General features: G+C 48.9%; 1 protein-coding gene across 12 annotated transcripts in view; it reads right to left on the reverse strand.

The window, feature by feature from the left end:
* map4k5 (mitogen-activated protein kinase kinase kinase kinase 5) overlaps window positions 1-12,071 on the reverse strand; it is a 47,205-nt gene that overhangs the window by 18,457 nt on the left and 16,677 nt on the right. For 5 of the 12 annotated variants that reach the window (XM_060051407.1, XM_060051409.1, XM_060051411.1 and 2 more), the window contains exons 7-18: window positions 11,772-11,819; window positions 8,705-8,747; window positions 8,376-8,448; window positions 7,366-7,497; window positions 6,992-7,054; window positions 6,090-6,171; window positions 5,487-5,603; window positions 4,811-4,889; window positions 3,700-3,771; window positions 2,634-2,692; window positions 2,220-2,287; window positions 1,414-1,452 (exon numbers count right to left, since the gene is read on the reverse strand). In XM_060051407.1, coding sequence (XP_059907390.1) covers window positions 1,414-1,452; window positions 2,220-2,287; window positions 2,634-2,692; window positions 3,700-3,771; window positions 4,811-4,889; window positions 5,487-5,603; window positions 6,090-6,171; window positions 6,992-7,054; window positions 7,366-7,497; window positions 8,376-8,448; window positions 8,705-8,747; window positions 11,772-11,819 — 875 coding nt within the window. The remainder of the gene's footprint in view (window positions 1-1,413; window positions 1,453-2,219; window positions 2,288-2,633; window positions 2,693-3,699; window positions 3,772-4,810; window positions 4,890-5,486; window positions 5,604-6,089; window positions 6,172-6,991; window positions 7,055-7,365; window positions 7,498-8,375; window positions 8,449-8,704; window positions 8,748-11,771; window positions 11,820-12,071) is intronic. The other 7 variants (XM_060051417.1, XM_060051416.1, XM_060051419.1 and 4 more) reach the window with 3 other exon arrangements.

A 12,071-nucleotide genomic window follows, 5' to 3' on the forward strand; every position in this document is an offset into this window, starting at 1 on the left:
AGAGAACCATGGAGGGCGAGGACATGCCAGACAGAGACCAATGAAGGTGACTGGATGTTCACGAGGAACAGATTCCCCAGAAAGGAAGAGGAGAGGGTTGATGTTGGAGAGAAGGAGATCTGGACGGCCATTGGTTTTAGATGTGTTTGATATACTAACACAGATGTACAACATCAATCTAGCATCGCCGTATACTACTCACTACACATATAGAAGGTTGTTGATGTAAAAGGCCACCATATTGTCACTTTGTTTTCAGCCTACGGTTGCTCTGTACACACACTGCTGGAGTGGGTAACTACACAAACATTTTTTAAAAATAACGATTCTTTCTTCATGTAGAAGATATCTCTGGATTGCTCCTTCTACTTCTTTGTGACTAGTTATAGTAAGCATTTGCAATATCCTGAAACATGGTCTCACTACACAAAAATAGGACATTTTTAAGGAACTCTCAAAACAAATTTGGAAAGTGCAAGTGCTTCACTGATTTAATCCATCATCGAATCATCATCTGTCAATTACCAAAATGAATGCGATCGATTATGATCCACGTTGATAACCAATTTGTATCCCAACAGATGTGATTCATACATGCTCATTAGGACAGCGCATGCTTTCTTTGTGGGAGCGCTAAAACAAACCTAGCATTGGCAACCATAAAGGGTTACAGCTTCGATGTGTTGATACGCTACGTAAGCAGTGCGCTGACCGTCATGCAACAAACCCCATACACCAAGCTAGCTGAGCACGACAGCCCTTACGGTTCAACTGAACATTAGCGTTGGCTATGTTCAGTGTGATCGATGGTAGCGTAGCACTACTGCTATAGATGCAGTGAGGCTAGCATGTGAACATGGAGGGACGGTGCTATGGATCCATGAGACAGCTAAAGGAGAACAGGCACAAGTGAAAGATTAGGCAGTAACTCAGCTTTACAGCAACGAATGTAAGGAGAAGTCAACTCTGCAAAATTGTATGCAGAAACAGTTGATATCGCTGTACGTTTTGAGCGCACACGTATGGGGCCAGCGCAGAGCCTTAGTGTTCCCCTTTAATACAGACCAACCGCAGCCCAGTACAGATCCATAGCACCATACTCTAAATCAGACTATTCTTCCCCCATCTCCTACCAATAAGCCTGTGTTGGAAATTAAAAGCTAAGCGTAGCTGCTAGCGTCTACGGCTACATGACACCACAGATGGTCAGATGAATGATTGCCAGGGAGGGGGTGACATGGGCACAGCAGCCGGTGAGGGGGGGGGGGTTCACTGCAAGCAAGAGACCTCCACCATAACCTCCACCAGCACCCTCACCAATGCCAACGCCACACAAACACACACACACACACAGCCAGAAGATGGATATGGAGGGGGGAGAAGCGGGGGGCTGGACAGTTAGTCAGGAGTTACCGTTGGAACAACTCGTCCTCAACACTTTGGAGTAGGCTCCTTGAGACGCAGAGAGACACAGAGAGAGAGACACAGAGAGAGGGAGACAGCGACAGCGACAGAGAGAGAGAGAGAGAGAGAGAGAGAGAGAGAGAGAGAGAGAGAGAGAGAGAGAGAGAGAGAGAGAGAGAGAGCGAGAGAGAGACAGAGAGGAAGATATGTAGACAGAGAGAGACAGAGAGGAGATAGTTACAATGTGAGAGAGGGAGAGAAGGTGCAACGGACAGAAAGTGAGAGGGAGCAAAATAGATAGCAGTGGGAGAGAGAGCCACAGAGGAGGGAGGGAGAGAGGGAGGGAGAGAGAGCGAAAGAGAGTGGGGCGGTCGAGGACAGAGAATTGGGGGGAAAAAAGCAAACAAAAAGAAGTGCAGAGTCAAAGCATGCGGACAGGTGAGGACGAGTGCATACATTAGAGACACATGTCAACATGTACAAACCAGGGGAGAGGGGGACAGGTTAACGCGTCAGGGACTTAAACTGAAACAGATAAGATAATACAAGGTCTGGGATCGTCTCCACCAATAAAAGCTTGCCAACCCCTCATTCATCCAGACCACAGATCCCCAGACAAAGTATAGCTGACGTTTAGTGGTCCGCTCGGACAGGAAATGTACAGTATTCCAGGCACGAGAAACAGCGCGCACCCCCCCCCCCCCCCCCCCCCCCCTCAATACATCCTGCAGGACAGCCAGGTAACGACAACAATAAAGAAGAGACAGTGGGGGGGGGGGGGGAGTGGATCCATGGCAACTGTTTCCATGCGTTACCTGGCCGTTATTCCTCCTTCGGCGAAGGGACTCCAGGGGGAAGGGAAGTCGTTCTCTTTACTCACATCCTGTGGAAACACACACACACACACACACACACACACACACACACACACACACACACACACACACACACACACACACACACACACACACACACACACACACACACACACACACACACACACACACACACACACACAATCAGTTCACTGTTTGCATTGACAACGAGCCAACACACATGATAAAGTCATCCTGAAACGATTACATGCTTCGATTCGGGAACAGTGAATTTTAGAAAGACAATAACAGAAGTGGATGAAAAATAGCAGATATCTATAATTCACATTTATTTAATTTCCTTCAAATGTGAGAATATAATATGTGAAACACGTTGAACAGATTGATAATCACCATTTCAGAGCGGGCTTCGGTCTCCTTGAGAAGCGGGGGCTCGAACTGGACCTTGTCGACTGTAGGGAGACAAGAGTCAGGGTTCTGTTAGCACGGCGTCCCCCTGACCCGCCTCAGGCACCAGAGGGCAGCCGGGCCCACCGCGCCACCCAGCACAGCTCCCGGCAGCCTAGCTTCTGGATAGGTAGCTGCGTAGCGGTGGCACACACGCTGGGTTACAGGCCCTGCGGCTACTCTGGGTACGAGGGGGGACGGCGGCCAGAAACCAACTGCCGTGTTTATCCATTATTGATTTAATGAAGGATTAATGTTTATAAGGGGAAACGTGCTCGGGACGGAGAGAAGATAACAAACGATATACACACAAACGAAAACTCCCGGCGGATGATAACCAAGAAGGGTTTCCTCGTGCAGAAGAGTTTGGAGCCGGAGAGGGACTTAACACGGAGTGGAAACCGAAGGCAGGTGTTCGGTTCTGGAGGTGAAGGGCCTGTCACACCGTCGACCCAGCGGCCGGTGTGAGCACAGCCGAACCGGAGCGAAGCTTGAGGGGACGCCGAAAAGCCAGGCCCCTTCATGAGCGGCTCAACCCGCAGCCAAGGAGGTAGTCCGTTTAAGCCTCTATCGTCACGGATGTTTCGTCAATGTGGCCGTTTGGTGAGTCATGCTCAGCGGAGCGTCACATACTCCCACGTCTTCACGACTTCCACGTCCGGATGCGGGGGGGGGTTGAGCATTCTCAACTGAAACTCAAAGCTCCGCCTCTCCCGAGGCTCATGACGCCCAGCGTCGACGACGCTCGTCTAAAGGTCCAAGGTCACACCAAGGTTAAGATGAGGTGTCAGGGATTGGTTAGTCTCCGATCGCTGGTAGGGAGATGAACGGACTACACGGACGCAGAGCGTCAACACAAACAGGACCACACACACACACACACACACACACACACACACACACACACACACACACACACACACACACACACACACACACACACACACACACACACACACACACACACACACACACACACACACACACACACACACAGCTGCACTACACTGACCTGGGTCAGCCCTGAATTCATCGCGGGAGCTAGGACGTGCACGCGGCCTGCCCTGGTCCGCTCTGTTGTGGGCTTGTTGTGAGGAAAGTCAGGCATCAGAGTGAGGTGATAAAAAAAAAAAAACACACACATGTACTCACGGCAAACACACGCAACGTGCGCTACAGGACAACACCACGGACACGCGAGCACGGCAGAACCACGCGAGCACAGACAGGTACACCCTCTGTGGTTTGGAGGAGAGGCTACCGGAGCCACTGTGGTTTTATCCGTTTGTTTATCGAGGAATGTGATCCTAAAATAGGTCCCGCGACACACAACACATGGTGCAACACAACACGCCACAGCAGCAGAGGAAGACACGAAACAAACACACAACCTATGGGGAAAGGGTACATCCGATGGCATCATCTTATTGTGCATTGAGCCATAAAGAAATGCGTACACAATCTGTATTTTGAACCTTCAGCAAGTAGCCGCTTGCCAAATACTTGAGGTTTCTGCTGAAAGAATCTCAGACAGCGGCAGCAACACGTAGGGCTGCTCGGAGGTCCGTTGGGACGTGTGGTGATGTAACACACACACACATAGAACCAAGACACTCTCTCTCGTTCCCCCCTCTACCGCCTCCCTCTCACTCACCAGAGCATGCTACCACACACACACACACACACACACACACACACACACACACACACACACACACACACACACACACACACACACACACACACACACACACACACACACACACACACACACACACACACCAAGAAACTCTCTCTCTCTCTTCCCCTCTCCAACCCACCCTCCCTGCCCTCCATCACATCCCTCCCCAGAGCATGCTACTGCGCACCCCCCCACCCGACACCCCCCCACTCCCCTCTCCCACCTCCCTCCCCCGGAGCCCGCTACCGCTCGCACACGCTGTGGAAGCTGGGCGACTGCCAGCTCCGAGACGATTGGCCCGTCGGGCTGGGTCCCGGACCCATGCGGGCGGCAGTACACAGGCCGGGGGAACGGCCCCGTCTGAGGGGTGGCGGGGGAGATGGGGAGGGAGAGAGGGAGGGCGGCGCAGAAGGGACACTGGGGAGGACGGCTGTTCACTTACAGACGATCTCGGAGCGTGTGCGTTCGGCCCTGGACTGCTTGTTGGTGGAGCGGATGGTGTGTCTCACTGCAGAGAGGGGCTGGGGGGGGGGGGGCGGGGAGAGATTAAACAAGGAAATTCAATAAGTAAACCTTTAAAAATACACTCGCCACCAGTAAACACTTGAGCTAAATATTTTCCCTTTGAACTGGATCATATCTTAGGTAGAACGACCTTGGGTTCTCCGGGCCATTGTTCCTCTTTAACACAAGGGATTAAGTCAGTGACGATATAATACGTTTCTTCCCAGAGCTGCGTGTGTGAGAGTCGCTGCTGGCGGGACTACAGAGCACTGCTCTTCATCCATCATGCTGAAGACAAAGAGTTTGCTGTGCTGATACAACGATGCTTCGCAGGCCAGACTCTCAGCCGGCCTGCTGAGACCGGCCTACTTAGACCTAGTTATAGATATAATGTCTGTGGGAGGCCTTCTACATGTGTAGATATAAAAAGGTGTCTACACGTCTGTCTGTATATCTTTGAGTCTGTATATCTCAGAGTCTGTGTGTATAGCAGGGACATTACGAGGAGTGTTTCAGGCCAGCATGGGAACAAATTGGGACCAAATGTTCTGGGGGAAAAAACATGTCTGAACAGGTTCTGGTGGGTGTGACCTGGGAGGGGGGGGGGGCGTTACCTCCAGGTCGTCGTCGTCCACCTCGCTGAAGGGCTGGTGGTTGTCAGGGTTGTTCATCTTGTCCAGCAGCTCCACCGCCACACGCCGGCTCAGCCCTGACTGGCCCACAAACATATGCTGCACACACGCACACGCACACACACACACACACACACACACACACACACACACACACAGCTAAACACCACTGGATTGACAGTGCTCATCACCTTGCCAATATCTTCTTTGGACCCGAGTCCATCTCGTCTAAACCTTTTTCCTGGCACAAACTGGCAGGGTAAAACCAACACAGGGCCCAAGCCAAGGCCAGCGACTAACCTCACTGGATAGGTGCAGTGATCAGAGAAACCAGTGTTGCTTTATGTGTCTCGTATATCAATCATTCCATTCTCTGGATTCACAGTGCTTTTGGTCTACAAGTACTATTTAGTCATTCAGCAGATACTGTTATTGAATTGCAGCGCCATGTCATTAGGGAGCAGATGGGGGTGAGAGGGGCGCCCACAGACAAGACTGCGGACATCGGGGTTTGAACCCTGGAACCTTCTGCTGGGAGCAAGGCACCCTGACCCCCTGAGTAAAGGATGCAGCGGGAGGGGTTACCGAGAGAAGTTTCTCCGCCGTGGGCCTCCTCTTGGGGTTCTTGGTGAGGGACAGCTTGACGAAGTTGTGGAAGGCCGAGGACCTGGAGATGGAGAGAGAGAGAGAGGATCTGTTCATTCCTAGCTACAATAATAGTCCACCGTCAACTCGTGTAACAACCATTAACATATCACGTCGCCACACCGGCGGTCAACCCCCACGGCACGCGCAAAAGTACCTGCTGGCTGCGCGCTCACGAGTAACACTCTCAAAATAATACAACTAAAAGAATAGAGACGCCAACAAATTAAACTTAACAAATCTTCAGAGTCACTACCGTCTCATTTAACCCCCGCCACTCCATCGTGCTCTGCGTTTTGGAGCCCTCTTAGCTATTTTCCCGATGACATTCCCTCCTGCAGTCCAAAGACACATTCCCCGATGCGATGCACATTCCAAATTCACCGCTAGATTTGACAATAACTTCGGACAAGGCTCACTGTTTCCACATTTCAAGCGTCGTTTTTTTTAAAGACGTGCTTGGCGAATACACTTTGTGGTGTGCCGTTTCAATCCCAGAAGTATTAAATCTAAATGTCCCGAGTGTTTACAGGGCCAGCGCTGCTCAGGGGATGCAGACCTTCTGCCCTGTCGTTCCTCAGTGGTTTTGAGTTACGGTTTATTATCAGTACAGACGACTTAGCACCTCCCGCTGAAGGCAGAAGGACTTCTCCTCTCCAGGAATGCCTTGACGTACAGGTTTCCATCGCCTCCCAAAACCGTCACAACCATTTTATAGACCCTTTCATACAGAAAATGATATCACACTATGCATTGTTCAGCGTATAATGCATTTTGAAGGGGTGCGCACAAGGTGATTCATATTTAAATGTCTTCAGAAGACTCGACCTTCCAAGACTCACCATTTGGGTTTATCTTTTAGCTTGGGGGGCTGGAAGCTGCTCTTTGACATCAGGAACAAGGCTCTGCAGAAGAAAATGGAAAATAGGTTTTATTCGTCTGAAAAACATCGCAAATAATTATTTATTGCATTCCAAATCCAACGATTAGAATGTGACCTTGAGCTAACACTCACAGTGTGCGTTTTTATTTATTTATGAATCTATTCCCAGCATCATCTCTAGAAAGTGCCAATATTTCCTGGTCCCCACAACACACACACACACACACATTACAATGGGCCGCTAATCAAAGAACCCTACGAAACATAACAAAATACAAAAGCAGGAACTGCACGCAGGCTGAGGAAGCTCTTGGGGGGGAGGGGGGAGGGTACCTCATAGGGTGGAGGTCGAACATGGGCGGCTGCAGCTCCGCCAGCTCGATGGCGGTGATGCCCACAGCCCAGATGTCACACAGCTGGTTGTAGCCGCCGTTCTTCTCCACCGCCGCCACCTCGGGAGCCATCCTGATCACATGACCCGCAGCTCATTACCAACTGATAATTACACATTACTAATGAGTAAATACTCATCCTGATCACATGACCCGCAGCTCATTACCAACTGATAATTACACATTACTAATGAGTAAATACTCATCCTGAACACATGACCCGCAGCTCATTACCAACTGATAATTACACATTACTAATGAGTAAATACTCATCCTGATGACATGACCCGCAGCTCATTACCAACTGATAATTACACATTACTAATGAGTAAATACTCATCCTGATCACATGACCAGCAGCTCATTACCAACTGATAATTACACATTACTAATGAGTAAATACTCATCCTGATCACATGACCCGCAACTGATAATTACACATTACTAATGAGTATGCTCATCCTTATCTCATGACCAGCAGCTCATTACCCACTGATAATTACACATTACTAATGAGTAAATACTCATCCTGATCGCATGGGAGGGGGGGAGGACATGATCAGCTGCTTATTACCAAAGATAACTGCTAATTACTCATCTCTAATTAGAGAAAACTAAATGCTAATTTCACATTACTTACTGCTAATGACATTACTTTTTTAGTAAATACTCATCCTAAACAGAAGGGGCCAATTAAAAAACACATTTAACCATTAAGGCTCAAAGTCAGACAATTTGACTCATAAAAGATCAAAGTTCACAGCCCTCGCATCACCATGAGGTCATTACTGAGCCATCCTCAAGAAGTGCACCTCTCTCCCCCAGGCCAGAGCTGCCTGGTCCTGAGCCTATGGGCCATTGTTCACCTGGCGGAAATATGGGCCCTAGAAAATGATAGCTGGGTTGGGGAAGTGAATGCGATGGCCACTAGGATGAATGGGAACCACTTACCAGTAAGGTGTTCCAATGAAGGACTTCCTCTTGGCGATGGTAGCGGTTATTTTGGCGGCCACTCCGAAGTCGGCTGAGACATGGATCAGTGGGGCATTTGAGATGACGTATCCACACACACACACACACACACACACACGATTATGATCTAAATGTATTATTACTATAAGACTTGTACTTGTGTTTTATGTTGGTACTGTGTACTGCTGCCCATCTTGGCCAGGTAGAAAAAAAACCTACCTGGCCAAAATAGATTTTAATCTCAATGAGACTAAACCGGGTTAAATAAAGGATATAATAATAACGTGCGCGCAACCACACACACTTACCTAGCTTTACGTCTCCATAATCTGTTAGGAGTATATTGGCCCCCTGTTCGACAAAACAAAAAGAAACAAAACACATTATAGTTCAATGCCCCGACTTGAACCAACAGCCCATAACAGAGAGCCTGTTGGGTAAATAAACAGACCTGTGCTTTGAAAACACAGATGATTAACCCAGGGGTGTCAAACTCATTTTAGCTCAGGGGCCACATGGAGGATAATCTATTCCCAAGTGGGCCGGACCGGTAAAAATATTAGGGATGCACCGATCCGCTTTTTTCACCTCCGATACCGATACCGATATCTGAGGTTTAGTATCGGCCGATACCGATCCGATACCGATATAGAAAAACAGCGCGAAATTATGGCTACAAACTGTAAGTTTCATTGAGGGGAAAAGACTGGGATCATGAGACTTGAATTTTTGGAGGTGCTTTATAAGGTTTGTGGTATTAAAGCTAGAAGGTTTAGTACCACCCCTCGGGACATTTACTTTGCATATGTTGCATGTAGCCGTGGAGCTTGCTGGCTTAGGTAAAGTGAAATAGCTCCAGATAGCAGATCCTTTTGCTCGCTCCATTTTGCAATCACTGTAGGCTCCGCACGGCGTGTTGCTTGTTTATGACGTCACTCACAGCGCACAGCATAGAAACTGAATAGATCAGCCAATAGATAGATAGATACACTTTTATTAATCCCGTGAGAACATTTTCGTGGGAAATTCAATTATCAAAGCAGCAAGGTAGTAGGAATAGGATTCAAGTATGTACATAAACGTAAAAAAAAAATAATATATTATTATATATTTTTTTTTTTTAAATATGGATCGGCCCATTTGTCACCGATACCCGATCTAGAAATGTCTTCAATATCGGTACCGATACCGATACAAATATCGGATCGGTGCATCCCTAAAAAATATGGCATAATTATGTAAAATTAAACATGCTGTGAGCACACCAAACACAGGTTTCCCATTTACTTCCGTGAATAAAAAGGACGATGACCATTTTTCTTGGAAAATTCTGCACTCTGTGTCCACTTTTCGTCTTTTTGACAAGAGACATTTTGGGGCAATGAGAGTGCCAAAGCGCATAATGTTGAAAGTATAAGGCAGAACGACAAGGTAGCTCCGGGCTAGCTGCACTACCTGTTTATACTTGCTCCCTGCTCAGCCCCGGTATAAAGTTTGCTTGCTTAACATAATTGCTATTTCGACTTCTAGTGGACACATTAAGAACAGCAGTTTCCTTCATTGAAAAATAGCAGATCATTTTACGTTACATTCCAAAGCGACTTCCAGTTACACACAATTGTCCAGTAGTTCAATGCACAACAAATTAATCAGTGGCAGTCAATGCAATCCATGTAATGCTAGGAAGAATTTTTATAAAAAAAATTATAACTTTTAAAACATTTTTATTTTTATTTTTTTACAATACTGTACTTCACAAAATCATCTCGCGGGCCGGATTAAACCCGTTCGCGGGCCTGATCCGGCCCGCGGGCCGTACGTTTGACACCCCTGCACTAAAGGGAAGCAACCAGAGTGTGTGACTTTGAGTGCTTCATGACAGTCTGTGTAAAGGGGCTTGTGTTATTAGCCTCCCTCATGCCTCACTAGCTGTGGGGTTAGCCTGGCTAGCCCCATGCCTCACTAGCTGTGGGGTTAGCCTGGCTAGCCCCATGCCTCACTAGCTGTGGAGTTAGCCTGGCTAGCCTAATGCATCACTAGCTGTGGGGTTAGCCTGGTTAGCCCCATGCATCATTAGCTGTGGAGTTAGCCTGGCTAGCCTAATGCATCACTAGCTGTGGAGTTAGCCTGGCTAGCCCCATGCATCATTAGCTGTGGAGTTAGCCTGGCCAGCCCCATGCCTCACTAGATGTGGAGTTAGCCTGGCTAGCCCCATGCATCACTAGCATTGGGGTTAGCCTGGCTAGCCCCATGCATCACTAGCTGTGGAGTTAGCCTGGCTAGCCCCATGCATCATTAGCTGTGGAGTTAGCCTGGCCAGCCCCATGCATCACTAGCTGTGGAGTTAGCCTGGCTAGCCCCATGCATCACTAGCTGTAGAGTTAGCCTGCTTAGCCCCATGCATCATTTGCTGTAGAGTTAGCCTGGCCAGCCCCATGCATCACTAGCTGTGGAGTTAGCCTGGCCAGCCCCATGCATCACTAGCTGTAGAGTTAGCCTGGCTAGCCCCATGCATCACTAGCTGTGGAGTTAGCCTTGCTAGCCCAATGCATCACTAGCTGTGGAGTTAGCCTGGCTAGCCCCATGCCTCACTAGCATTGGGGTTAGCCTGGCTAGCCCCATGCCTCACTAGCTGTGGGGTTAGCCTGGTTAGCCCCATGCCTCACTAGCTGTGGAGTTAGCCTGGTTAGCCCCATGCATCCCTAGCCGTGAGAAAGATCTACTCTGTTTCTGTTGGCCCCGTCCGACTGACACAGGAAACAGGAAGCGTGCTCTGTGCAGCGGCTGGAGCAGAGATAACGAGCCCAACCGTGACCTGCGGTATCAACACTGGCCTCACGTGGCCACAAGACGCGAGGGAGGGCGTCAGGCCGGATCATGTGCTCTCACTCGTCATCGAGGATTCACAAACGGATTTGCTCACATCCTCACTCCCCCGGTTTCCTCACACCGCAGCCGTCGACCGTCGACCGTCGACCGATGACCCGGCCAGAGATACGGCGCCCGGGATCGGCTGTGTCAACACACAAGGCCGAGTCCCAGGTCTGGGACTTATATGGGCGTGCTGGTTCAGAAGTGATTCACTGTTTATCCTGTCGGTCGTCAGCCAATGGACCAAAGCAGAGTGTATTTTTAGAAGCGGCCTCATTCAGGAGCAGGGGAGGCCGACCGCGACTGCACCCCGAACCTCTCGGCCCCAGGGTCAAACAGCCCCTATTTATTACAGTCTGTTCCGCTAAGCTCTTGTCTCGTCGTCCGTCTGCTACGGCTGTAATAATGTAATGATGTACTACACCCAGTGGGTGTAGTACCCACTGGGCGCGGGTAGTGAACCAGGAACCGTTGTGATATGTGCATGAGGGTGGGTCGCTGTACCTTGATGTCTCGGTGCATCTTGCCCTTGATGTGCAGATATCCCAAACCCTGCGAAGAGGAGAGTCTTTTAATGAGGACCGACAGGGTTTAAATGGACGTAAAAAGCCTACAAACGAATACGTTATCATCCATCAATGGTGAGACAGAATTTTCTTTACAATGAGATCATTTAAAATCGGCTGGAAGTGAACATTGCTTTTAGGTTTTATTGTGAGTCACTTTCAGTCGCACTGTTGATGAATGATGATGTTTTCTGAAAGACTGAATATTGATATTCAATACCTAGAAGATTGAACAAAG

The sequence above is a fragment of the Gadus macrocephalus genome, chromosome 5 (genome assembly GCF_031168955.1).
Source record: "Gadus macrocephalus chromosome 5, ASM3116895v1".
Taxonomy (NCBI): domain Eukaryota; kingdom Metazoa; phylum Chordata; class Actinopteri; order Gadiformes; family Gadidae; genus Gadus; species Gadus macrocephalus.